Source organism: Podarcis vaucheri (assembly GCF_965113315.1).
Source record: "Podarcis vaucheri genome assembly, chromosome: 6".
Lineage (NCBI taxonomy): Eukaryota > Metazoa > Chordata > Lepidosauria > Squamata > Lacertidae > Podarcis > Podarcis vaucheri.
In genome coordinates this window covers 58,094,095-58,119,064 of record NC_138764.1, presented here as the reverse complement: position 1 = coordinate 58,119,064, position 24,970 = coordinate 58,094,095, and the positions used below count along the sequence as shown (strand labels likewise).

At 42.7% G+C, this 24,970-nt stretch overlaps 1 protein-coding gene and 1 long non-coding RNA gene across 3 annotated transcripts; one reads left to right on the top strand and one right to left on the bottom strand.

Annotated features, from left to right (window-relative positions):
* The first annotated feature begins 2,098 nt into the window (after positions 1-2,098).
* Positions 2,099-22,066, top strand: STRIP1 (striatin interacting protein 1). 2 transcript variants are annotated; one of them, XM_082228476.1, is made up of 21 exons: positions 2,099-2,266; positions 3,091-3,160; positions 4,290-4,364; positions 5,305-5,439; positions 8,307-8,427; positions 9,284-9,346; positions 10,440-10,546; positions 10,907-11,034; positions 13,155-13,337; positions 13,449-13,666; positions 14,011-14,076; positions 15,320-15,383; positions 15,552-15,623; positions 16,045-16,119; positions 16,434-16,531; positions 17,414-17,540; positions 17,651-17,751; positions 18,345-18,411; positions 18,535-18,639; positions 18,779-18,983; positions 19,830-22,066. In XM_082228476.1, exons 1-21 carry the CDS (start codon positions 2,123-2,125, stop codon positions 20,075-20,077), a joined length of 2,472 nt encoding a protein of 823 aa, XP_082084602.1. In that variant the 5' UTR covers positions 2,099-2,122; the 3' UTR covers positions 20,078-22,066. The 2 variants fall into 2 exon arrangements, with proteins under 2 accessions (XP_082084602.1, XP_082084601.1); XM_082228475.1 differs by having other exon boundaries at positions 9,278-9,346.
* Positions 14,039-18,337, bottom strand: LOC309535429. Its single transcript, XR_014221253.1, has 2 exons — positions 17,965-18,337; positions 14,039-14,185 (listed from the first exon to the last, which is right to left on the bottom strand). It is a non-coding gene; the product is annotated as an uncharacterized lncRNA (long non-coding RNA).
* Positions 22,067-24,970: the final 2,904 nt, after the last annotated feature.

Sequence of the window (24,970 nt, the reverse complement as noted above, 5' to 3'; positions counted from 1 at the left end):
AGGGAATAACTGCCATTAAGTTAGCATTAGAAACTCTGTCGAAATAGAATCCTATATCCAAGCTTCCAGAAGCAAACACACTTCTATGGCTGTCTAGCCACACTGGATGCAAAACAAACCTAAGCTTGTTCTCATTGCTAATAAAATAGAGATGGTGTTGGGCTTTCCATGCAAGCTTTAGTTGTTGAGTTCACATTAACATATCCTACACTGAACTATTTGGTATGTATAAATGAATGAATGAATGGTCCGTAACATTTCTATTCCTGTAAGTCCACAGTCCGTAAAAGAGTGTATGGATATACCAGACATCTTGATCTTGCTTGCTGTAGTCCAAGAAACTCTTCTCGTGGTGGACAGAGGCAGTTCATATTGTTCCCTCATTTACTTCTTTCTTGTGAACACATTTCACATATTTAATGTTTTCTATTGTTAAATCGGTGTAACTGAATATGGCCTAAAGCATTCTGCAATTATCTACAATCCTTTTCCTCAATGGACCATCCCTGATTCCATTGGACCCCCTCAATCTCAGATGTTCCTATTGCTATCACACATTTCTGTTCTGCTTCTATATGGCTACTAATACTTTAGTAGCCTGGTCATGTGCATACTCGTTGGTGGTCCCCAATATTCTCAAGTAGCAGGCAAGTGAAAGGCTATCCCACCAGTGCTACATCACAGATATGCCAGTGATGCTATCACAAGTGTATATTTCAAGCATTTGTGGCTTTTGCCAATGTTTTTGATAAGGTAAGATTGTACAGTGCTTTTATTAATGTCCTTACAACTACCCTACTGCAGGTTTTTTGTTTTGTTTTGTTAAAAATCAGCTCATTAAAAGATTAAACAAGCTGAAGGTAAAAGTGATAGGATCCACATAGTGTTCAAGAAGGTTTTCTTCTGCACATGAATAAATACTAGCATGAGCTGGTACGTAGGGCTCAGCTTGCAGAGTGTTAATAATGAATGTCCACAGTGTCTCCCTCTTTCCAAGTTCAAGATGCTGTTAAAGATACATAGTAAGCAGGCAGATGTTAAAAACATGCAGCAAATTGTTAACACTGAATAGTGGCTTGCTATGGAAACTATTTAAATACAGTGCTGCATTGCAGTGTTAAAGGTACTGATGACCTATGTGTTTAGATTTATAGAATGTTTGTAAGGCACTGTAAGACTATGCTAAGAAACATTAGGCCTTTTAAGCCCTATCTCAAAGGCACACTGTTCTATTTAAATAGAATGCATGGATAATCGTAAAATCCTTATTGAGCTGCTTCACAAGTGCAACCCTAGTTGCTGTAATAGATTTTCCCAACATGTGCATGTAGGAGTGAGCGATCCAGAAAGTGTGTCTCAGATGTGCGTCTGGGGCTGTTTTTGAAATGTCCAGTTTCTCTTTCTTGCCCTTCCTTTACAGTATTTAGATGCGTAATTTTCAGAGCGCTAGCCAAGTTGCAACGAGAGTCTTGTGGCATATAACGAATTTATTGTGCCTTAAGCATTTCTATTTGAGTCTCCTCTGTCAGATGCACGAAGTGTCCTCAGTTGGCCGGAATATATGCGTAAGTGGGGGAAATGTGAACAGTGGAATCGAATGACAGTGAGTGAAATGCAGGAAGTGCTTTCTGTAATTCACTGCCGTTTGATTCCAGCGTTCACAATTTTTTCTTTCCGCCCCTGCGTGCAGCCTGTGTCTCTCGCACCCTTGTGCACTTGTCCACCATGAAGCTGCTGCTTTTGAGATGACGTTTTGAGAGCTAAACCCTTCTGCATAAGCGCGCTTCACTTGCACCGTCTGCGGGACTTTACGTGACAGCTCCCGGCTATGGCCAAACGAGCCTCCGTTGCCTTGGGAACCATTTCACAGGCTTTACAAAAACCGGAGAAATGCCAGCTTTCAGGCAGCGCCGCCTTTAGGAGGATAACGCGACGCAACCAAGATGGCTGCCGCGCCAGGTCACAAGAGTCCTTTGATCCGCTCGCCATCCTCAATCTGTTCCTGAAACAAGAGCTTCTCATCTTAGCCGCACCCATCCGCCACGCTCAAGATGGCGTCGCTTCCTGCGAGAACCTAGCGCTGCCTCGGCCCAGTTCGCGCGAGAACTGCCGGCGCGTCGAGATGGAGCCAGGCGGCGGCGGCGGAGGTCCGGGCTTGCTGATTGTCAACAACAAGCAACGGGGCGCGGGGCTCGGGCTGGCGGCGCCGGCGACGCCGGGGGTGAAGGGCCGAGAGCCCAACCGCAACCAGCGCAAGGACTCGGAGGTCAGGCGGGGCGGCGAGGGGCTCCGGGGGGGAGGGGAGGACGTGTCCTCGCCCACTCGCCGCTTCCTACCGAAGTCTCAAGGAGCCGGGAGGGAGGGAGCGGCTCCCTCTGGGTGACTCGGGCTTCCCTCACCTGTCGGGCCTTGCATGTCACCAGCGGTTTAAAAATAGAGATGAAATAGACGGGGGGGTCGGGATGTCCCTGCGCGGACGGTGGACGTGCAATCTTTAGTCTCCACCCGAGCCTTTGCTTCCCTCCCTTACTCACGCGAAGCCATTTCCCAAATAAAGGCTCTTTCCCATCCCCATCCCGAAGAGGAGCCTGCCAAGGTCACAAGGCAGCTGCTTCCTCCTCGTGCAAAAAGTGCAACTTTTGAAAAAACCCTCCTCATCCTTTTGCCTTTCTAAAAGGTTTTTGCAGCACAGACGCTTGCTCACAAGTAAGCTGCCCTGTGCCCAAGGGCTCTTACGCTCGGGTAAGGGTTGCCTGTAGGGTGGCAACCCGGAAGATTATAAATCGCCAGTCCTATCTGTACACATTTACTTGGGAGTGGGTTTTATAACTCCGAACAGATCTTGTCTGGGTTGCACGGCAGTCCGCGAAACTTGAGTTCCAGGCAAGCCTTAAAAGTTCGAAGTTGCCGAGCAATGTGGCAAAGCAGGTTTCAGGGAGAGGAGCATTGCTGTAGTCATCTGCAAGTTACCATAGTAACAATGAAGCTGCGTGGGGAAAGTCGAGAGCCCTTTCATGCTGAGCCTAACACCCTTAGGGGATTCTGCCTGGGGGGAAAAAAGTTTTATTCTAAACTGTCCTCTTCACCCAGGGCTATTCGGAATCTCCAGATTTTGAGTTTGAATATGCAGACACAGACAAGTGGGCTGCTGAGCTGTCAGGTAAACTATCACCTTCTTTACTCTAATATTGTGCTTTGTTTCAAAACAGTTTCATTTTATTATAATGGATGTTGCTACAAAGTAAAAATCAAGCCTATTTGAAAACTCAACGGATTTGTTTGAGCTGCTCCTTCCTATATTCATTGTTAGTTGCTTTCAGGTTTTATCTTGGGATTACTGCTGTGTGAGGAAAGTTGTTTTGAGTGGAAGTGATATCCACATAAAAACTCTGTTTATTATTTTCTGACCCACCCTGGATAATTTTTTAATGAAGGGCAAGTTAGAAATGTTCTAAATAAAAAAAATAATTCCGCTATAAATAAATAGTGTGTCTTAGTTTTTGCTTTAAATATACATATGTACTTTTGAACATTCAGTCAGTAGTATATGTTCCTATTTTACTTCAATAGGAGAGATGTGCAGACATTGCTCAGATTCAACTATCATGTTCTGCTTGTAAAACCCAGTGCAAGGACATCTGCTAGAGCAGTGGGGCTTTCCCACCTCCCCTGTGGGCCCCCTGCACCTTCCCAAATTCACTCAGAAAGGTATCCAGTACTAGGAGATATCCAGTAATATTACAGGGAGGGAGGAGAGGAAAGATGGTTCCATCTGGCAAGCAGAAATCCTTGCACTGATGGAACTATTTCCTTTGCGCTATGCAGAATCCTACCCATTATGCTTAACCATTGCTTGTTTCTGTAACTACAGTTAAGTGTTGCTTGTACCTGAATACCTACATCATGATTAAGGGTTGTCTGCAAACTACTTATGTTAAGTCATGAGTCTGAAGTAGGTTTGTTAACCATGTTTTGTATTAACCATGGTACATCTACATCAAGCAGTTTAGTTCTCCCTGCATCTCAAGGATCTTCCCTTGCAAACTTATGAGCAGGCCTCATTGGTGTGGTTCCCACCCTACAGGGGCAGAGCTTAGCTTGAGAAAGCTCACCCATGGCAGTAATTTTCAAATAATACCATCTTCTATAACACTCTGTGTTATGAACATTCTTCCACTTGTTATGACAAATAGCTGTCTCTAGTCATGTTGCTTTAAACCATGCTCAGGTATTGTATAACATATAACTTGGTAATTGTAAGATTTTGTGTATTTATTATCTCATGGCAGAACTGTACAGTTACACTGAAGGTCCGGAATTCCAGCTCAACAGAAAATGCTTTGAGGAAGATTTTAGACTGCATGGTAAGAGTGATGTATTGTCTTTTTGCTGTGAAAATGTCTTGTAGAGTTGCTTGGTGTGTGCTCTAGAAGTTGGTCTTTGTGTGCTCAAAATGTAAGATCTTTCTCTTTGTGATAGAAATAAAATACCAAAGGATTGATTGCTAAATCAAGTATGTTCTTACATCTTTTCATGAAACTTTACTTTTATTTTAATCTATTTATTATTATTATTATTATTATTATTATTATTATTTATTAATTTGTATACCTCCCTTCTTCCAAAGATCACAGGGTGGTTCACAACATAAAAATACAAAATGTGAGCACAAAATACATAATAAAGAACCCCAAAACAAACCAATAACACCCCTCCAAACCAATGACACATTTAAAAGGCTATAGAATGTTTCGACAGCCATAGCCCTGGTTATAGAGAAACCTTTTCATCTGGTGCCTAAAGGTATGTAATGAAGGCTTCAGGCAAACCTCTCCATGGAGAGCATTCCACAAATGGAGAGCCACTGCAGAAAAGGTTCATTCTCATGTTTCCACCCTGGACCTCTCATGGAGGAGGGAAACAAAGAAGGGCCTCAGGTGATGATTGCAGGGCCTGGTATTGTGGTCCTGAGCCATTTAATAGTTTGTATTTTAAGCAAATCTTGAGTTTTTGGAAGCAATGGAAGGTATTTAAGGTAAATGAGAGGGCCTGATCTCATAGCATAGGATTCTTATTTATGAATTTTCTGAATGTTCTAGTGTGCCAGACTGAAGGGTGCTTACCACAGCTTTTAACTCATAAGAATTGTAAGGGCTTTTGGGTTCTTATGAATTCAGCCAGACCTCCCAGACTCTTCTAAAGCAAAGTTGCCCTGTGACTTGTGAGGCTAAAGCTCCCTGATCTTTGAGGGTCTGTTTTGTAGTTTCAGAAAGCAGCCTTATATCAAACTGTTTGACTTTACAGTGCTGGATAAAAAATGGACAGAGTTGGACACCGATCAACATCGTACCCATGCCATGAGGCTTCTTGATGGCCTTGAAGTCACTGCTCGGGAGAGAAGACTGAGGGTAGCCCGAGCCATCCTCTATGTTGCACAAGGTATACCTTTATTGCTGCCAGAGGAAATACAGTGGTGCCTCGCAAGACGAAATTAATTTGTTCCGCAAGTCTCTTCGTCTTGCGGTTTTTTCGTCTTGCGATGCACGGTTTCCCATAGGAATGCATTGAAAATCAATTAATGCGTTCCTAGGGAAACCGCCTTCAGACCAGGTCCGGGGACAGACTGTCCCCGGACCTCTTCTGAAGGCTGGGGGGGGGGGACAATGGCTTTTCTTCCCACCCCCAGCATTTTAAAAAACCCTGGGACAGCGGAGGACTTCTCCGCTGTCCGGGCAATCTTAAAATGCTGGCGGGCGGCATTTTAAAATCGCCCCGGGACAGCAGAGGACTTCTCCGCTGTCCGGGGCGATTTAAAAGCCCCTGGGAAGGCAGGCAGGGGGGACAAAGACTTTTGCCCCCCGCCAGCCTTCAGAAGGTGTTCCCGCCCCCCGCCCCGCTTTGGAGCACCGTTCCGAAGCGGGGCGGTGGGGGAAGGTGTTCCTGCCCCCCCGCCCCGCTTTGGAGCACCGTTCTGAAGCGGGGCGGTGGGGGAAGGTGTTCCCGCCCCCCCCCCCGCCCCGCTTTGGAGCACCGGGAGAAGCGATCTCCCCGCAGCCCCTTACTTCAAAAGAGGTCCGGGGGCAGCGGGAAGCGCTTCCCGCTGCCCCCGGACCTCTTTTGAAGCAAGGGGCGGTGGGGAGAAGCGATCTCCCCGCAGCCACTTGCTTCAAAAGAGGTCCGGGACCTCTTTTGAAGCAAGCAGCTGCGGAGAGAAGCGCGGCCGCTTGCTTCAGAAGAGGTCCGGGGGCAGCGGGAAGCGCTTCCCGTTGCCCCTGGACCTCTTTTGAAGCAAGGGGCGGTGGGGAGAAGCAATCTCCCCGCCGCCCCTTGCTTCAAAAGAGAAGACCCGCTGTCCCCGGGGCAAGCTTTGTTTTGCGAAGCTAGCCCATAGGGAAATTTGTCTTGCGAGGCAACTCGAAAACGAAAAAACCTTTCGTTTTGCGAGTATTTCGTCTCGCGAGGCGTTCGTCTTGCGGGGTACCACTGTACTCAGTTATGAAATGTTTGCTAGTTGCTGTGTAATGTCTTCATGGAATATTTATTAACATGGTACTTGAGTGAAACAAAGCCTGTTTTTTAAAAAAGAAAGAAAGAATAGAGATGTAGGAAATTTGTTGGTTACTACCTTTATTGCATAAATGACTGAGAGCAGTATTCTACTAAATGGATCCACTAGTGCAGAGATTTCCACTTGTACAATGAAACCTCCTCCCTCTCTGCCAAATATGTGTGCCAAATCTGTTCCAGAGAGTTGAGGAGAAACCCAGAACAGATTTAGGAGGTATGCAAGGAGAGGAGAGGGTGGAGAACTTCCGTTGTACTAGCAGATCTATTTAGTTTCATTTTCAGTTTCATTTTTAGTTGTTTGGGGCTAGATTCTAGACTTACAGTCACTTTTCATAGTAAACCAAGATGGTTGTCCATCTTTGCTCATAGTGTGCCTGAACATCAGAGTTGACAGAGGCAGCAGTTTGTAGTTGACTATCACATATGCAGATATAATTAACCTGAGTAGTTGTTATTATTATCATCAAAGTTATTTCCCACCGTTCCACTCAAAGGAACCCAGGGCAGCAAGCGCACAAATAATGAAACAGTTTAAACATCTAAAAGCAATTCCAATTGAAATGCAACCTGTAAAAGGCTTGTTGAAAGAAGAAGGTGCCAAAAAGACAACAGAGGTGGTCCCTGTGTAGTATTTAACAGGACAGAATTCCAAAGAGTTGGTGCCACATCACAAAAGATCTGATTCCTATATTTTGCATAATGGACTGTCACCCCCCCCCCCTGCTCTGTTAGTATCTGTGTGAGGCCCTCACCAACAGAGAACAGTTATTTGCTGGGAAAATAAGGGGTGAGACGATCTTTCAGGTATCCTGGTCCCAAGCTGTATAGGGCTTAATGCACCAAAACCAACACCCTGAACGTAGCCCAGTAACTACCAGTAATTGGCAGCCAGCGAAGTTCTTTTAGCAGCTGTGTAACATGGTGGCAGTAGCCTGCCACAGTGAGCAGTTGAGCCATCTCATTTTGCACTACCTGCAGCTTCAGGACCAACTTCAAGGGTAGCCCTGCATAGAAAACATTGCAATAATTCAGCCTGCAGATTACCAGCGCATGGGTGACAGTGGCCCAGTCCTGAAATGGCCATAGCTGTCATATTGGCCAAAACTGGTAGAAGGCACTCCTGACCACTAAGAGCACTTGGGCCTCTACTGAAAACTATGGATCTGGGAGCACTCCTGGACTATGAGCCTGCTCTTTAAGTGGGAGTACAACCCTATCCAAAGTAGGGAGTTGGCCAGTTATTGGGAACCAGCCACCCAAAACGCTTCCATCTTGCCAGGATTCCAAGTCAGTTTGTTGGCCCTCATCCAGCCCACCACCAAGTCCAGGCAGTGGTCCAGAGCTTGCATGGTCTCCATATTAGTACAGATGCATGATATTGCATTAGTGACATATTTCCATTGCACCAAATATTCAGGCAACAGAGGTTGTTTGGTGGGATTATCCCTTGAGATGTTGGTGTGATCAAGTGCCATCAAGTCCCACTGGAAGCCATGTTTTATTTTATAATTGTGTAACACTCTTGTTCTCTGTCCTGCAGCAGATGCTGCAGGAAGCTGACATTCTAGCCGGTTGTTTTCATAGTACTGTATTATAATTTTTGTGTTATTATAATTTTGTGAATTCTCTGCCCTTAAGCATAAGAATCAGGAAAAACATATCAGTTATGAAGAACAACAACATGCTTTATCTGTAAAATGGAGAGCAAATTGGTATGATTTTTGTTTTTGTGGCTGCAGGCACATTTGATGAGTGCAGCTCTGAAGCTGAAGTTCAGTCCTGGATGCGGTACAACGTTTTCCTTCTGCTTGAAGTTGGCACATTCAATGCTTTGGTGGAACTTTTGAACATGGAAATTGAGTGAGTTCCATGTTGCTGTAGAGTTGGCCTCTGAGAGGAATGTAGGCTGTTTAGATAGCCTGGTTATGATCTGCCCCACCAGGGTATATATTTTTACAGCTTGTGAATGATCAGATGCCAGATTCATTCTGGTATCCATCCAATTTTTATCTGATTCCATAGAAAGCCCTAGAGTTTAGGACTGGAGTATTAAGGCAGCAGGGTAACACTGCAAGTTCTTTTCACCTACCTTTCCAGTATCTGATTAAGAAATGCTATTATTCTGGTAATGGAAATAGAAAAGTAATCTAGAATAACTTGATTTTTAATTATTCATTTATAATAATTGTATTAATATTATTAATGATACTATTATTATTATACTTTGTAGTGCCAAACAAGAATCACTTACTTTTGAGGATGGCTTTGTTGTGCTTGCAGCTAAAAACTAAACATGGATCGATAGAAAGATTAGTATATACTGGACTCAGATGAATGCCTCTGTAGCCCAGTCCTTTGATCTCAGTAGGATCAAACATGTTCCTACTCAGTTATCTAAAAAAAAGGGAACACAAAGTTGTTATCGCATGTCTAGTAATTTGGTTCTATGGAGCAGATGCTTCTCTCGTAGTTGAATTCAGTCCAGTTTGTAAGATCTCATAGCAACTGTTTTGGGCAGCTGCTGTTGGAAATGTGAAGGAATTAGAGCATGTGCAGAGTGGTGCCTAGCTGCAGAGAAAGACCACAGGATATGCAAACTGCACAGTGATGTTTTAATGTTATAATCTTAATGTGACTTGTGTAAAAAAAAGCCTTTGATCCCAGATTGTAGGCAGCAAGAGCTAAGTTGATGTTGCTTCTTTTCTCTCAGCAACAGTGCTGCCTGCAGCAGTGCTGTGAGGAAGCCTGCCATCTCCCTGGCTGACAGCACCGATCTGAGGTGAGGAGTATTGGCATATAGGCCACAGATGTGATGAGATTTCCCTGTGAAGTTTAAAAGAATGCTTTGCTTTGCTTTCCTCCGCAGCCTTTCCTCTATTTGCATATTCTCTTGTGTCTTTTTGAATCATGGCATTTAGAGGTGGAAGGGACCTTTTACACCATATAGTGCAACTTCAGCATAGCCTCCCAGCAGGGGTGGTAATATTTTTTCAGCCAATAGTGGACAGGACAGAGGAAAAAGTGGGCAGAGCAACTAATGTGAATTTGTATACCTTCGTATACTAGGCAGCTTCTTCACACACATCCCTCTGTCTTCCATCCAGGCAAGCAAGAAGCATGATCAGAGTTCAAGGGGCATATTCCAGCTAGGCAAAAGGAGAGGCCAGATGAGGGGTATGGCTAAGGAAGAGACTTGAGTACCTGACAGAGAGGCCTGAGAAACTGCATGTGGCCTCAGGTCTGAGGTTGCCCATCCCTGCTTTCAGTATCTACTTGAATAGTTCTCTGACATTTGTGCAAGAATCAGACTTATAGATTTGATGCAGCATACTGTTGTGCCTTCAGCTGTCTGCATTGATCTAATGGACTTGGGTGTGTGTGTGTGAAAAGATAGGTAACCAAACCCAACGCAGCTTTGCATAGAGTATGTTAGGAACAAACACTGTGTACTAGCTAACACTGTGTGCTAGTGACTGTGCACAGTACAATCACCTCATCTGTAGTGAAACCTCTATAGCTGGAAAATGGCGAGTTCTTCCAGGAGATGCTTGTGGTTTATGTAAAGATACACCCACTAGACTGAGTACATTTTTTTTTTTTAGAAATACAGGTTGCTAAGCAACAGTCACCCTGGCAATATAGACTGGGAGCAGGAGGAAAATGCTGGCTTCTTTCAGTAAAACTTGTCATCTTCTTGTTGTGCCAAGCATATAATGTTGCTACTTCTGATTAAGCTGGGGGGGGGGACATCACTTGTGTACACTTTGCTAGTCTAGCCCCCTCTCTCCTACCCCTGCAGTTTTGAATAAGCTGAGCCATATTGTCAGAGTTTGCCTTTCTAACTTGCTTGGTCTTTGCAATCCATTTTGCAGGGTGCTGCTGAATATTATGTACCTTATCGTAGAGACTGTCCGTCAGGAATGTGAAGGAGACAAGCCTGAGTGGAAGACCATGAGACAGACCTTTAGAGCAGAACTAGGTAAGGATTCTGTTGCTGCCCATTTTGTGTTTGTTAAGGCTGTTTTATAAGTCTCTTGATTTGAAGTAAGTATCAGTAAGCCAGTAAGGTGCAATTACTTTGTTGCAAGAAAAACTGCCCAGCTAGGTATGGAAAGGTATCTTTTTTCATTTGCGCTAAATGGGCAGGATGTTTAGAACTAAACTGAAGCAGGGACGGTGTATACATAGACCAGAAGAAATACAGTGGTTATGGACAATATAATGGCTGTTATGTTGGACCTACTAGTGAATTGACAGCAGAGGATGGGATTGGAATATATACAGCTAGAACTGAGGCATCTTCATGTAACATGGCCATCGCCAATATATTGCCTTTCAGGGGCACCTCTGTATAACAATGAGCCATTTTCCGTGATGCTCTTTGGAATGGTGACCAAATTCTGCAGTGGCCATGCCCCACACTTCCCTATGAAGAAGGTGTTGCTGTTGCTCTGGAAGACTGTCCTGGTAAGAGGTTGTTGCCTACGAATAATTGGTCTTTTAACAGATTGCTTCTTTTGCTGTAACTAAAAACTCTGTACCCTTGGGATATAACCAGGATTACACAAAGAGATGTGGTGCTGCTGTTTTAATTTATTGACTGAGATCAGTTCAGAGACAAGCATGCTTAGCGTTTAAGCTGTAGGATGTGCATAGGTCCGGAGTCCATTTTATTATTAAAAGCTCTATTGTAGCTAACCAATAAATGTAAACCACTACAAGGACATCTGTGTGTTGTATGATAATATCCTAGGTTGAGTTTGCCACCACCATTGAAAAATCTCGTGGAAACTTTGCAATACACAGCAGTGGAGTTTTGGGGATGGGGATATTATACCCACAGGCACAGGACCACTCCCTTTTCATGCACTGTGCAGTGCACCTACAAGCTATGAACAGTGCTGGGTTGAAGCAGGATCTTAGATAGTGACTTGGGGAAAAAATCCCTTACTGATCTCTTCCATCATTGTTGACAAAACAGACACACAGGAGAGCCTGCTCTGTAATTTGTTGGGCTTATTCCTTTCATATATGTCCTGATAATGCCATTTGGCATATCCCTGTAGCAGTGCTGCTGGTTTCTTATGCTGGCTGCTAGCTGAGTCTGGGTATCCTCAGGGCTTTTTGATTGCTTGAAAATAGCAGATGGCATCATGGATCCAAGCCTGAGCAAATCAAGCTGCCATTGACACATTGGAAGGGATATCATTATTAATGTGAAATGAGGCTTCTGGGTTATCTTGTTTAAATTAACAAATTTATACATATTTTGAAACTCGGAAGAAAGAGATGGTGAATATTTTCTCGCTAGCTAAAGTATCTTAGGAAGAGGTTCAGTTTACATGGGAATCCCAGGACTGACAAAGAAGCACACTAGCTGGCCTAAATCTGAAAACCAGGCAGTCCATAGTTTTATTTAATTATGAAATGTTTATCCCACCACACCAAATTGTTTTAATTTTTCATATTGAAAGAAACGATTTCTGGATATTGATCAGAAAAGTATCTCAGGTTAGTTAATAAATGGACTTGCAGTGCACTAATGCATAATCTTTTTAAAAAGAGCATAGAAATAAATGAAGTTATTTTAATTGGTGCCATAATGAAACTCGTGTTGGCTTGCTTTTTCTTTTTGAACTGCTGAAATGTATAGTTTAAAGACGGTGGTGCTACAACTAGGATGCTATAATATAATCCATTTGTGGATTATAAGGACATATTTTCAGCTGTTTAAGACTAAGTGATCATGAAATCAATAAAGTGCAATGTTGTTGTTAGTTTTCAAAGGACCTACTTCTGTGATCAGTACAATGTGGTCCAGCTGCCGCTCAGCTAAACACACCTATTTCAGATAAGCCTGCCTGGCTTTTCAGAGTTCTTGGTGTTCCTCTGGCTGTTTGGTATCTGCCGAGTAAAGACATAATAGTACAGATACCACAGACAGGTATCATATGCTACTGTTTAACCTAAGGTGGTCTTTCCCTGTCAGTGAGTGGATGAGAATTGCCCAGAAGTCTCATGTAAGCCCCTCTGAACTTCTTGAAGAAAGAGAAGGATATGCTAAATACAGTGGTACCTTGGTTTTCGAATGTAATCCATTCCAGAAGACCGTTCGAGTTCTGAAACGTTCAAAAACTGAATACTCAATAACCAACAGCTAGGCCTCAGGATCTTGCACTCAGCAGAAGCTGCATGGCATGTTTGACTTCCAAGGCATGTTGGAAAACCGAAATGTTCATCAACGGAGATGTTCAAAAGCCGAGGTACCACCGTATGTGTGTCTGCTAGGAATGTGGAGCTCTCACCTTCATGAGCGAATGTCTTTAACTTCATTTGTTTGAAAGTTAGCTGTGAAAATGTTTCATATGAGCACAAAGACAGGTTTAAAATGCTATGTTCTTTGGTCTCTGCTGTGCCTTCTCATATACACAAATGGTTCTTTGAAGAATGATAGACATTCCTATAACTGCAGCAAATCCTCCATTCCTCCGTCTTGGTTTACCTTTAACAAACTGGTTTTTGAAGAGTTTATGAGTGACCAAAGAGATAATGGAAGTGAATGACCTGCAATTATCCTCTTGCCATAGTGCACCCTTGGAGGATTTGAGGAACTCCAGGATATGAAAGCAGAGAAAAGGGAGATGTTGGGGCTCCCCCCACTTCCTGAGGATAGCATAAAAGTGATTCGCAACATGAGGGCTGCCTCCCCTCCAGCATCTGCTTCTGATTTGATTGAGCAGCAGCAAAAACGGGGTCGTCGAGAGCACAAGGTAAGTCAGGGTACAATCCGGGTTGGATGTAATCTTCCTTTGTTTAGGAAGACACTGAACCTAAGGAGAAGGCAGACTATAACATCATTTGCTGTGTGTTTATTCTTCCAGGCTCTTATTAAACAGGATAACTTAGATGCCTTCAATGAGCGAGATCCTTACAAAGCTGATGACTCCCGGGAAGAAGAGGAGGAGAATGATGATGACAATAGTCTTGAGGGAGAGACATTCCCTCTTGAAAGAGATGAAGTGATGCCCCCTCCTATCCAGCACCCACCGACTGACCGACTGACTTGCCCAAAAGGTTTGCCTTGGGCACCCAAGGTCAGGTGAGCACCTATATAGGATTGTTGTATTTAAAGAAAATCCCAGAACTGGAAGGCTCTCATCTTCAGCCTCAAACCAGTGCTCAACTACTTGGCTAGTGCACCTAATAGATTTCTGAATGTGATAACTATAACGAAATACGTGCTCTGGCTTCTCTCGTTGACGTTGTGATGATGTTTGGGAGCCTTGATGTCTTTGAGGATGCTTGAGAGCAGAAGAGCCATTCTCATATTTTTGTGTCTAGCATATTAAGGAACTTCATCTCTCCAGGGCTTTGTAGTGAATGAAATAATCTTGAGGAGCCCTAAAGTTCTGTCTGAATATGATTCTCTTCTCTTCTCTTCAGAGAAAAAGACATTGAGATGTTTCTGGAATCAAGTCGGAGCAAATTCATTGGCTACACCTTGGGAAAGTGAGTTAGTGGAGCCCCAAATTTGTTGCCTCTTGTGCTTAGCTTGTTTGTTGTGGATCTCTTCTTACTATGCAGTTACGGTAATGTGTTGGGTAACTGGCAGCATAGACTTTTTCCTGAAAACAGTAAAGACATCAAGCTGTTCAGGCTTCGTTATTTTTTTAAAGCATTCACATAATCGTTTCTCATCCTGTGTTATGCCACTACTGTAATACTGTTCGGACACTGAGTTTCTGCTGCCCATCTTGTCAGCTCCTGAAATCTCAGGAGGTCTGTGCATGCAATCATACATGCATCTGAAAACTATAAATGCAGCTAATATGTTTTATGGTATTGTGCTGTAATTTGAGTAACCAAAAGGACTAAAATACTTAAACAACAAAAATAAGGTGTGCCGGTATACACAAACACACACGCAATATTGCTATGGACAGATGAAGAATAGGGCCAGGAAAAGACTTAGGACACCCACCATGTGTAGAGTTGCTAAATAAATTAGCATATCAAGTGGTAACAGACATTTTCCAGGTTTTTGGCTGGTACAACTAAAAGCTTAATAGGAATGGTGAAAACCTGCTACACTAAGTCACAAAACCATATTGCAGAGGGTACATATGAACTACAGATTGAATCCAGATAACCAAACTTTTTCCAAGTCTAAGAAATAATATTTTTTTCTTTATTATGTATTAGTGCTTCATTGTAATAGAAAAAAAAAATATTACATTTTAGATGCAACCAATTAGATCCTCCTATTTATTTCAGGTTCTGTTCCTGATGCATAATTAATTACACAAACTGAACATTCTTAAAAATCTAGCATGCTTTTATATTTTAAAGTTGAGAGGAAGGTTCCTATAATTTCCAAGCATTGCATTCCTGTTTTTTAGGTTGCTAGGTAGCCTGAGAGAATCATATCTGAACTTACTAATAAACAATTTTTATTGGCTCAATAGGAGCAGGAAGCTCTTGCACAAATGAAAGAGAATTTTATTTCTTGCACAATTTATCAGGACATGCCTAGCAAGTATTGTAAGCTGCCCGGTGATCCTCGGATGAAGGGTGGTATAGAAATTTAATTAATAAATAAAAATAAAAGGTGCTGTTTGAAAGCATTACAGAGAGAAGAGTGAAATCCCTTAATCAGATTGACTAGCTTTCTGTTCACAATTTTACCAAAATAGCTCATTTGTATCACTTATGATATTTACTGGCTGACTGGTTTTGCTTTCACCCCCTCTAGTGACACTAACACAGTCGTGGGCTTGCCTAGACCCATTCATGAGAGCATCAAAACTCTTAAGCTGGTGAGTACTCACTGTGTGGACTTCTGAATTTGCATGCGTAGAAGACATCTCATCTAATTGGTTACTGCTTGCCCAGGCTAAGAAATATATCCTAAGCAGGAAAAGTGCTTGAATTTACGGGGCTTCCAAGATAATGAGGTTAACTTTCTTTGCCCGGTCTCTTTACAGCACAAATATACATCTATTGCTGAGATTCAAGTACAGATGGAAGAAGAGTATCTGCGTTCTCCCTTGTCAGGGGTAAGTATCATAGGGCAAATGTTCAAAAGGGGGAAGACCTGTGGTTTAAAAATCATCTGCATGAAGAAGTGGAAGGAGAAAAGTGTGAATCTCTGATTTGGAACTGGACATTTGGCTGATCTTTGCTATCTGCATATGCTGTGAGTTGGTCAAAGAGTAGATCCCTCCTGATTCCTAACCTGCAAATCAGATTATTGGCTTTGGATCATGAGAACTCTGCCCATGAGACACTCTTATTGGAAAGAGAGACTTAGGATCCAACCCTTATGTGGTATGATGCTGTGCAGCTGCCTCTGGAAGGAGTTCTTTATTAAGGAAAGTTTTGCTGAGTTTCTGGATGAATGCTCATAATATTCAGACTAACTTAGCATGCACTTGAGGTTGGAATGAATGATGCTATTATCTCCTTGTGTTAATAAAGGGGGAAGAGGAGGTTGAACAAGTTCCTGCAGAAATCTTGTACCAGGGTCTACTTCCTAGCCTGCCACAGTACATGGTGAGTTATAGTTTGCTCCTAATGTTCATTCCCAAGGCTTCAGCACACCCTTTTCCCATTTCTTAAACTCTAGCCTTTCTACCATTTTCAAGATGGGAGAAATAGCTAGACTCTGTTTGCATTTCACTGCTGGCTTATGCAAACTCCCATTCTGATATATATCTTCTTTGCTTGCCAGTATGTGACAAGCTATTTTCTTCGATGTTTCATATTCATCTCTTCCCGTTATCTGTGTTTTTGAGTTTCCTTCTCCTCTTTCCTGTTCTTTGGCACTTCTGAAAGCCTTCTTTGCTTCACTCAACTTTCACCCACAGATTGCCTTGCTGAAGATCCTGCTGGCTGCAGCACCCACCTCCAAGGCCAAGACCGATTCCATTAACATCCTAGCAGATGTTTTGCCAGAGGAGATGCCGTGAGTCTCATTCTTAGGGGGAAAGCATATGGTGAATGAAGGGCAAAGGCAATGAATGGATGTTTACTTGACATTCAGTGGTTGGGCGTTGAGTGGGCAGGCTGACATTTATTTGTATATTTAGACATTCCTTTCCTGCTGTTCTTTATAAAAAAAATTCAAATGCTTTTCATATGATGGAACATTTGATTGTCCTGAACCTTGCAAAATGATGTGTGCAGCCTAGAATTAAGAGATCTGCTAGCAGAGAAAAGAAGTGTTTGGACTGGACCTGGAAAGCTGTTTTAAAATGGGTCTCCTTAGAAATAGCAGGCCTCTTAAGTATGGAGAGGGATGTTAAGTCAGCAATCTCTTGAGAAGCTTCAAGGCAGCTTAAGTGCTGATGCTCGTGCTTCAATAGAAGACCTTTTCCCCCTGAATTTGAATGTGTCATTAATACATGCACAGTACTTCTCCATGTCTGGAGCAACAAAGATTTCATAAGATTGGTAAATAGGTTCTGCCACATAGCATACATGGGTTCAAGGCAGTACTTTTTTCTTTTAAACTTTTGTTCTGCACAGTACACCCTGAAGTGCTTATGTTGGCAAATGGAGCCTTCAACAGCTTGTTGAATTCTTCATTTTATTGACATATTAAACAGAGTCAGGAAGGGCTTGGAGAAAAGTATTGAGGAGTTGCCATCTCTTCCTTGATCACCCATATATTAACTAAAATTAAAGCAACCTTCTTTACTGGCCTATAGAAAAGAGAGACCATAAAGTGCTACTTAAAGGAGAATTGCCCTAAAATATAAATAATAGCATTAAGCACAGACAGATCTGCCCTACCACAGTCACCATCACAGGCCGTCGAAGCTAATACTGCTGCTTTGCCTTCCAGAACAACTGTGTTGCAGAGTATGAAACTAGGCGTTGATGTGAATAGGCACAAAGAAATAATTGTAAAGGCCATTTCTGCTGTTCTGCTTCTACTGCTTAAGCATTTTAAGCTAAACCATGTCTATCAGGTAAGCATGAAATGGCATGAGCAATCAGCATTGGAACTGAAAGAGAGATTGAAGTGAATCTGGAATTTGCTTGGCTAACCATTCTTATCACATCTGTTTCCTTGCTCCAGTTCGAATACATGGCCCAGCACCTAGTGTTTGCCAACTGCATCCCCCTTATACTGAAATTCTTCAATCAAAACATCATGTCATATATCACTGCCAAGAACAGGTAGGTGGGAATATCTCTAGCACACCTGTATCCCAAAATGCTATGACAGGAAATGTGACACTATATTTGCAGTGGGACACCTAGATGGTATCTGGATGGGATATCTAAGAATAACTAGTTATCCTTCACAATTTTAACTTGGAGAAAGGAAGATGTTTCATCCCACTGATAAAAAACACCTGCTGAGAAATCCTTCCTCTCCACCAACCCTACTACTTGTCTGTAAAATGGATAGGTTTAAAATGTGCTTGTTTGAAAAGGCATTGAGTGACGTTCATGTAGATCCCATGGCCATGAGCATTACTGGACTCAACAGACAGCATTGCCCTTGTGGGCTAAAACATTACTAAGCAGTTGGCTGATCTGCTTATTTTTGTTGGCAGTAGGTAAGTATCTGGGATAGGCAGATATAGAAAGATGTTCATGTGTGAAGCCTCTTGGTTGTTGCCAGCTGAATAGCAGTGGGTGGAGATGATGTCACAATCATTTTTCTCATATGTTTGAACCTGGCAGGGGCAACCATTTTGGACACGGTATATTTGACTAGATAGGTCATCCATTCTGATCCGTTTGGGGTTTTTTGTGTTTTTTAGCATCTCTGTTTTGGATTACCCATACTGTGTGGTGCATGAGCTGCCTGAGCTGACTGCAGAGAGTCTGGTGAGCTAAACTACCTGGACAGAAACATATATAGCTGAGGGGTGGAGATGGCATTGTCAATAAGGGGCAATTTCTCACTTTCCTTACTTGGTAATATTTCCTTTGTTTTTTTTTTTCCTATAGGAAGCTGGAGACAACAATCAGTTTTGCTGGCGAAACCTGTTTTCCTGCATTAATCTACTTAGGATACTGAACAAATTAACAAAGTGGAAGCACTCAAGGACTATGGTGAGTAGAAGGGCCTCCTCTCATAGGGCTGTTAAGGCTTTATTGATGATGTACCATCCTTTTGGCCTTAAGCAAATGGATGGTGACCAAGGCACAGATGAAGTCTTAGAAAACTGAGAGTGTTCCTTTGCTTTCTCAGATGTTGGTGGTATTCAAGTCTGCTCCCATTCTGAAACGAGCCCTCAAAGTGAAGCAAGCCATGATGCAGCTTTACGTTTTGAAGCTGCTCAAAGTGCAGACCAAGTATTTGGGGCGACAGTGGAGGAAGAGCAACATGAAGACCATGTCAGCAATCTACCAAAAAGTGCGGCACCGGCTCAATGATGACTGGGCTTATGGCAATGGTATGTCCTGGATCTGTCTCTCCTCTTTCCACCCACTCCCAAGTCTTTCATAAGCCTTTAACTGCTATGCCAAGCCAGTTCCCTTAAATCACCCATCTGCCTTCCTGTTAACAGATCCCATCAGTAGTTGCTAGGAGTGTATGGTGATGGCTCCACTTATCCTAAACAGAGCAAGCTGAGGAATGTGCTTCCCCACCTCTAAATTGATGTTGCTTGATAGACAGTAACTATAGTGTTGAACTTGGACCTCAGAAATACGTGTTCAGATCCTTGCAATGAACCATATAGTGTAGTCTTGGACAAGTCACTGGGTCTCAGCCTTAAACTATTTTCTACTGTGGAACCTCAGTTTTTGAGCATCTCGGAAGCTGAACAATTCGGAACACAAATACAGAAAACCTGGAAGTGATTGACTCTGTTTTCAAACGCGCCTTGGAAATTGAACTGCTCCTGCTGCATGTTTTCCCATTTTTTTCAATGGATTTTGCTGACCGCCCATTGATATTCAGTTTTTGAACATTTTGGAAGTCAAACAGTCTTCTGAAACAGAATACATTCAAAAACCGAGGTTCCATTGTACTAGAGTGACCATAAATGACAAGATGGAGTCACTCCATACTTCTTCATAGAAGGTTGGAATACAAGTGTGAGATATTATTGATGTCTATGTCTGCTGGGAAGTCCCTATGCATCTAATCCCTAGAAGTTGTATTTCTTAAAGATCTGCCAAATAGGATGACATAATGCTGGACTGCCTGTATGACATTGTATGGCATTTTCATTGTGGGGGTATGACTGGAGCTCTTTGGCTCCTTCAGCTGATTGTTTGCTTCATGACTTTTGCAGATCTGGATGCACGTCCTTGGGACTTCCAGGCTGAGGAGTGTGCTCTGCGTGCCAGCATAGAGCGTTTCAACTCTCGCCGTTACGACCGGGCACATAACAATCCTGATTTTCTACCTGTGGATAACTGTTTGCAGAGTGTTCTGGGCCAGCGCGTAGAACTGCCTGAAGATTTCCAAATGAATTATGACTTGTGGCTGGAAAGGGAAGTTTTTTCTAGACCCATCTGTTGGGAAGAATTGCTCCAATGACGTTTGAGAAGAGGGAATTGGAGCTAGTACGTGTGCCCAAGGACAAGGCAGCTTCCCTTCGGTCAACCGGGCATAGAGAGAAGAGATAAAACTGGTTTTTCATATGGCTTGTAATCTGCAGTTCTTTCCTTCTCCTCCAGGTGGCGGCATGGATTTATACTGCTCTCAAGGTTCTAGCAAATATGGCTTTCCTACATCTTTTGGGCTACTTCAATTACTGATTGGTTTAGAAGGTGCTAAATGGATTCAGAGCAGTTCACTTTGAGACTCAGATCAATTGAAAAACGCTGAGCAAAATACCAGTGTCAGCTTTGATTGCTATTCACATGCTCCTTGTTGGGCTTCTGTCCATTGACGTTGGCCAGCTATTCTGTTCCAAAAGTAGTATGGCAGCTTTTTTCTGCTATGCCCCCACTCTTATCCCAAAAGGACAGAACCCTTTCTCTGTTAGGATGGAAAACAGTATCATGGTGGTGTGAATGAAAGGAGAAAAGATAGGTGGTGCATACAGTTGTTCATACTAATAGGGAAAGGAACTATCTGGAGTCCCATCTAGTGCTTGTATAATTGAAAGGATTGGGAGCAGGGAATAGGATGTGTTCATAGCAGCTGCTTCCAGTCTCATCTTGTGGATTACAAATGGCTTGGCCCTTCACAGGGAAGGCAATTTAACTGGATCAGGGATGTTACCTTCTTTTGTTCCTGTAGTGGCACCAAACAGCTAAACAACTGCTGATCGTGTCCCAGTATAATTGAATATTAATATCTATTTCTTTCCATTGAGCAATCTTCTGTTTTGAAGGCTTCACCATGGAAAGAGAAACTCTTGACATTTTCCCATTTCCATCAATGTGCCATTCTTTCCTCCTTCGTTTGCTTGAAAGCCTCAATTTTTGAATAGCTTTGCTGCACAGATGTGCATGCCAATGTAGTTTGCTTAATTTGACCCCTTGCCAGGGCACCTTGTTTGTGCCTGTGCTTCTTGGTTAAATGTCGCATAATCCTGGTCTCCTCAGTCTGGATGTTGGTGACCCAAGCAAGTAACCCATCCTACCTTGATGCTCCACCCAGTCTAGTTCTCATAAACAGAAGATGAAGTGGCAAGCCTGTGTCTGGACTTTCCCACTGCAAGTCACGCCCACAGCCATCGGGAATAGTACTGTCAGTCCAGACAAAAGTTTGCCACTTCCAATGATGTTTTGTTAGAACCTAGTCTCTGGGTTCCTGCAAACCAGGACTGTGAATGTGGTAGAAGTAAAGGCATTTACTTTAAGTAGATAAGTGGACCTGACAATAAAGTAGGTGCTTTCACTTCCCTAGGAGATGGTATCTGCTCTGAGAAGACTCACAACCAAATCTAAGTGTAGCCTGCTGTATTTATAAACATTCAGGAATAGGCAAGTACAGTAGGTCATCGCCAGGTGCAATATGGTAGAATGCATTTTCCTATTTGTTTGTTTGTGCTTTGTAGTCTGATTATATGCTCAGGCTACAATTCTAACATATTTGGAAGAGTGCCCCATTGAACAGGCCTCCTGAGTAAATATGTTTAGGTCTGGGGTGCCATTAAAATGCTACTATGGGAGTGGGTGGGACTGCTCCAGCACTCCACATTGAGCCTCGATTACGTGTCCCCAAACACTCCCGGCTGTTTAACTTTCATCGCTGAGGTTACAAAGTGTCTCTCAGGCAGACAGCAGCAGGGACCAAGACACACAGTGTCAGCGTAGAATAAGAATCAAGTTTTAGCAAAGCCAATTCATTTGTTTTGAGCAAATGTCACCAGGCAGACACTTGCTCACAAATTGTAACGAACTACAGATGGGGCTCCAAGCTTCTTCAAGGTGTAACATACTGAGACCGTAGGGCTCCCCCCTCCCCATCTCTGCATTGTTAACAGTGTGATGGTGACATGATCATGCAACAGAAGCACATGGTCGCATAAAAGAATGAACAAGCATTAAAAACAACAAAATGCCTATCAACTTACAGTGGCTACTTTTGTGTATGAATCCTGAGATCTGTACGTATCTCCTGGAAAGAAATCCAGACAATTTCTGCTCAGTGGAAATTAGGGACTTCAGTGGGCGAGTACAGCATCTTTCTTGCTTTGCCCTGCTACCCACAGACTTTATAGGAGGCCTGGTTGCATGGTGGTTCCTTGATATGTACTTGCTCAGTTTATCTGTAAAATTTCTGATACCGGCAAACATCTGGCCATTTTTTCCTTCTGGAGCACTACACTATTGGATTTTGTTTTTAAATTACAGTGAAAATGAAATCCAGCTATTATGGGTAAATTATTCTGTGAGCACTTGCTGGTCTGTGACACAACTGATGGGGACAGTTGCATGATGGGGACAGACAGCAAACTTGAAAGCTGCCTTCCTCCCCTCCAGGAGTCCATTGATGTCTGTGGATGGAGAGGAAGGATACTTGCATTTTCCTTGGTCATTTCAAGCAGACTGAGTTATGTTCCACAGAATTGATCCAGGAATGCAGGCAGTTAAGATCCTTTCCAGCACGGTCCCCTTGCAGTAGTAGATTTGTTTATTACTTAAAGTTTTAATAGGAGACTCTAACCAGGTAGAAGAGAGCTTTCCAAACTTTTTATGTCGGTGACACCCTTTTTAGACAGGTATCACTTCACAATGCAGTAAATTTATTTTGCATCATTTCACAACACAGTAATTGTTTTACTAGCAAACCAGAGGTTAAACTTAACCTCTTTTTAGCCTCAGGAGCAGCTTGGGGAGCATTCACGTGACACACCTACACACTGCAGCCGACACACTAATGTGTCGCAACACACAGTTTGGAAAGCTCTGTGGTAAAGTAAGGAATTGCAAACTGTGGGCAGTATCCAGCTAACATGTCCCGTCATCACAAGGATTTCTACTTATCCCCTGCACATGCCCTGAAGGGGTTGCAGGAACCCCTAGAACAGGCTTCCTCAACCTCGGCCCTCCAGATGTTTCGAGACTACAATTCCCATCATCCCCGACCACTGGTCCTGCTAGCTAGGGATCATGGTTGTAGGCAAAAAACATTTGGAGGGCTGAGGTTGAGGAAGCCTGCCCTAGAACATATTTAAGGGGCACACAAGGGGAAGAGAGGGGAGATCCGATTGTGCCAAGTGGAAATCCTTGTGCTGGAGGGTTATGTTACTCAGCGTTACTTTAGATACCCGCATTTTTTATTATTTACTCCTACTTATTCCTCAAAAAAAAAAAAAACAACGCCTCAGGGCATCTCTCAACAGAAATAATTTAAAATGGCAATGAACAGTTTTATGCCTTTTCTGTGTGATCTCTAATCTTTCTGAAATGTGTCTAGAAGAATTGTTCTAATAGCATACGAAGTGAAATTTTTGCTAAGCTGCTCAGACTATGGTTTTCCTTGCTGAAAAATGAGAAGAGTCTCATAGCAGTGTAATTAGATAAGAAACAGTTCCCCTTTCTGGAAATGAGACAGCGAGTTTATTCTATTTATTATGAAGATTTATAGTCTACCTTTTTTACAAAATACCTAAGGTAACTTACTATAAAGATAAAAATACACTATTAATACAAGAGAATGTGCAGTAAAATGGTAAGTGCAATTCAATGCAAGCAAGTGTAAAGTGATACCTATTGGAGCAAAAAATATTATGTCACATAGTACAGTATAAAACTGCAAATATAATGTTGTTATACAAATCTATTGTGCAACCACACTTGAAATACTGCGAACAGTTCTGGTTGCCTCACCTCAAAAAGGATACTGTAAAGCTGGACAAGGCTTAGAAAAGGGTAACCAAAATGATCTAGGGGCTGGAGCAACTCCATAGTAGGAGTATATAACATTTGAGGCTTTTTAGTTTCAGAAAAAGACAAGGAGGAACATTCTAGAGGTGTAAAAGTTTGTGCATGGGATGAAGAAAGTGGATAGCTAAGTTTTTCTCCTATATAATACTAAAACCTAGAGTCATTCAGTGAAGTTCAATGTTGGAAAATTCAGCACAGACAAAGGAAAGAACATCACAGAGTCCATAATGAAAACACCCAGAAGATGTAGTAATGGTCCCCAACTTGGATGGCTTTTATAAGAAGATTAGACAGACTCTTGGAGCATAAGGCTATCAGTGTCTACTAACCACAATGGCTTTGTTCTTCCTCCACTGTTGGAGGCAGTATGTCTCTAAATACCAGGTGCTGGGAATCACAAGTGGGGAGAGTACTCTTTGACTCATGTCCTGCTTATGGACTTCTCATAGGTATTTAGTTGGTCACTATGAGAACAAGACGATGGAATGAAGAGCTTTTGGCCTGATTGAACAGGGCTCTCCTTGCGTTCCTAATATCAGATGGATCCTGCTCCTCAGTTGCTTTGTTTTCTACAAAGGCAAAGGCCCAGAGATTGTGTATTGATGATTGGAATGCATAAGCAGTTTTTGAGAGACGAATTGATTCATCTAATAATACTTGGAGTGCAGACAAGGCACACTCAGGCTGCTCCTTTGGCTCAGAGGCAACTTAGCATTTTAGTACACATTTCTCCAGATGTAGTGTTTTGTGTGCAACATTCCCCAATATACACATTTTTGTATGCTCACTTCACTAACATTGTGCATTTCTATGCACACTTTCCCCTAATGTTTATATATTTTGGCACATATCATTTCACCGCATAGCAAAATGCAGAGAAGTGTGAATTTCAAAGAATGTCGATTTCAGTTCGTGCTGTATCAGGAAGTGCAAATTAGGGAGTAATCATATCAAAGTGCAATCTGAATTGAAATTATCCCCCATCCAAACTTCCCCCCTTTGTTCAACACCTAAAGTTCACAGTGACTGGCCCTGGTAGAATTGTGACATCAGAGGAAAATCAGCCAATCGCTGGCTTCCTCTTTGT

Bases quoted from the DNA above. Each gene is read 5' to 3' on its own strand.
- STRIP1 (XM_082228475.1), top strand. From the start codon at position 2,123: ATGGAGCCAGGCGGCGGCGGCGGAGGTCCGGGCTTGCTGATTGTCAAC. The intron at 5,440-8,306 runs GTATACCTTTAT...TTGTGGCTGCAG, and splicing joins CATCCTCTATGTTGCACAAG to GCACATTTGATGAGTGCAGC. The intron at 9,347-10,439 runs GTGAGGAGTATT...TCCATTTTGCAG, and splicing joins GCTGACAGCACCGATCTGAG to GGTGCTGCTGAATATTATGT.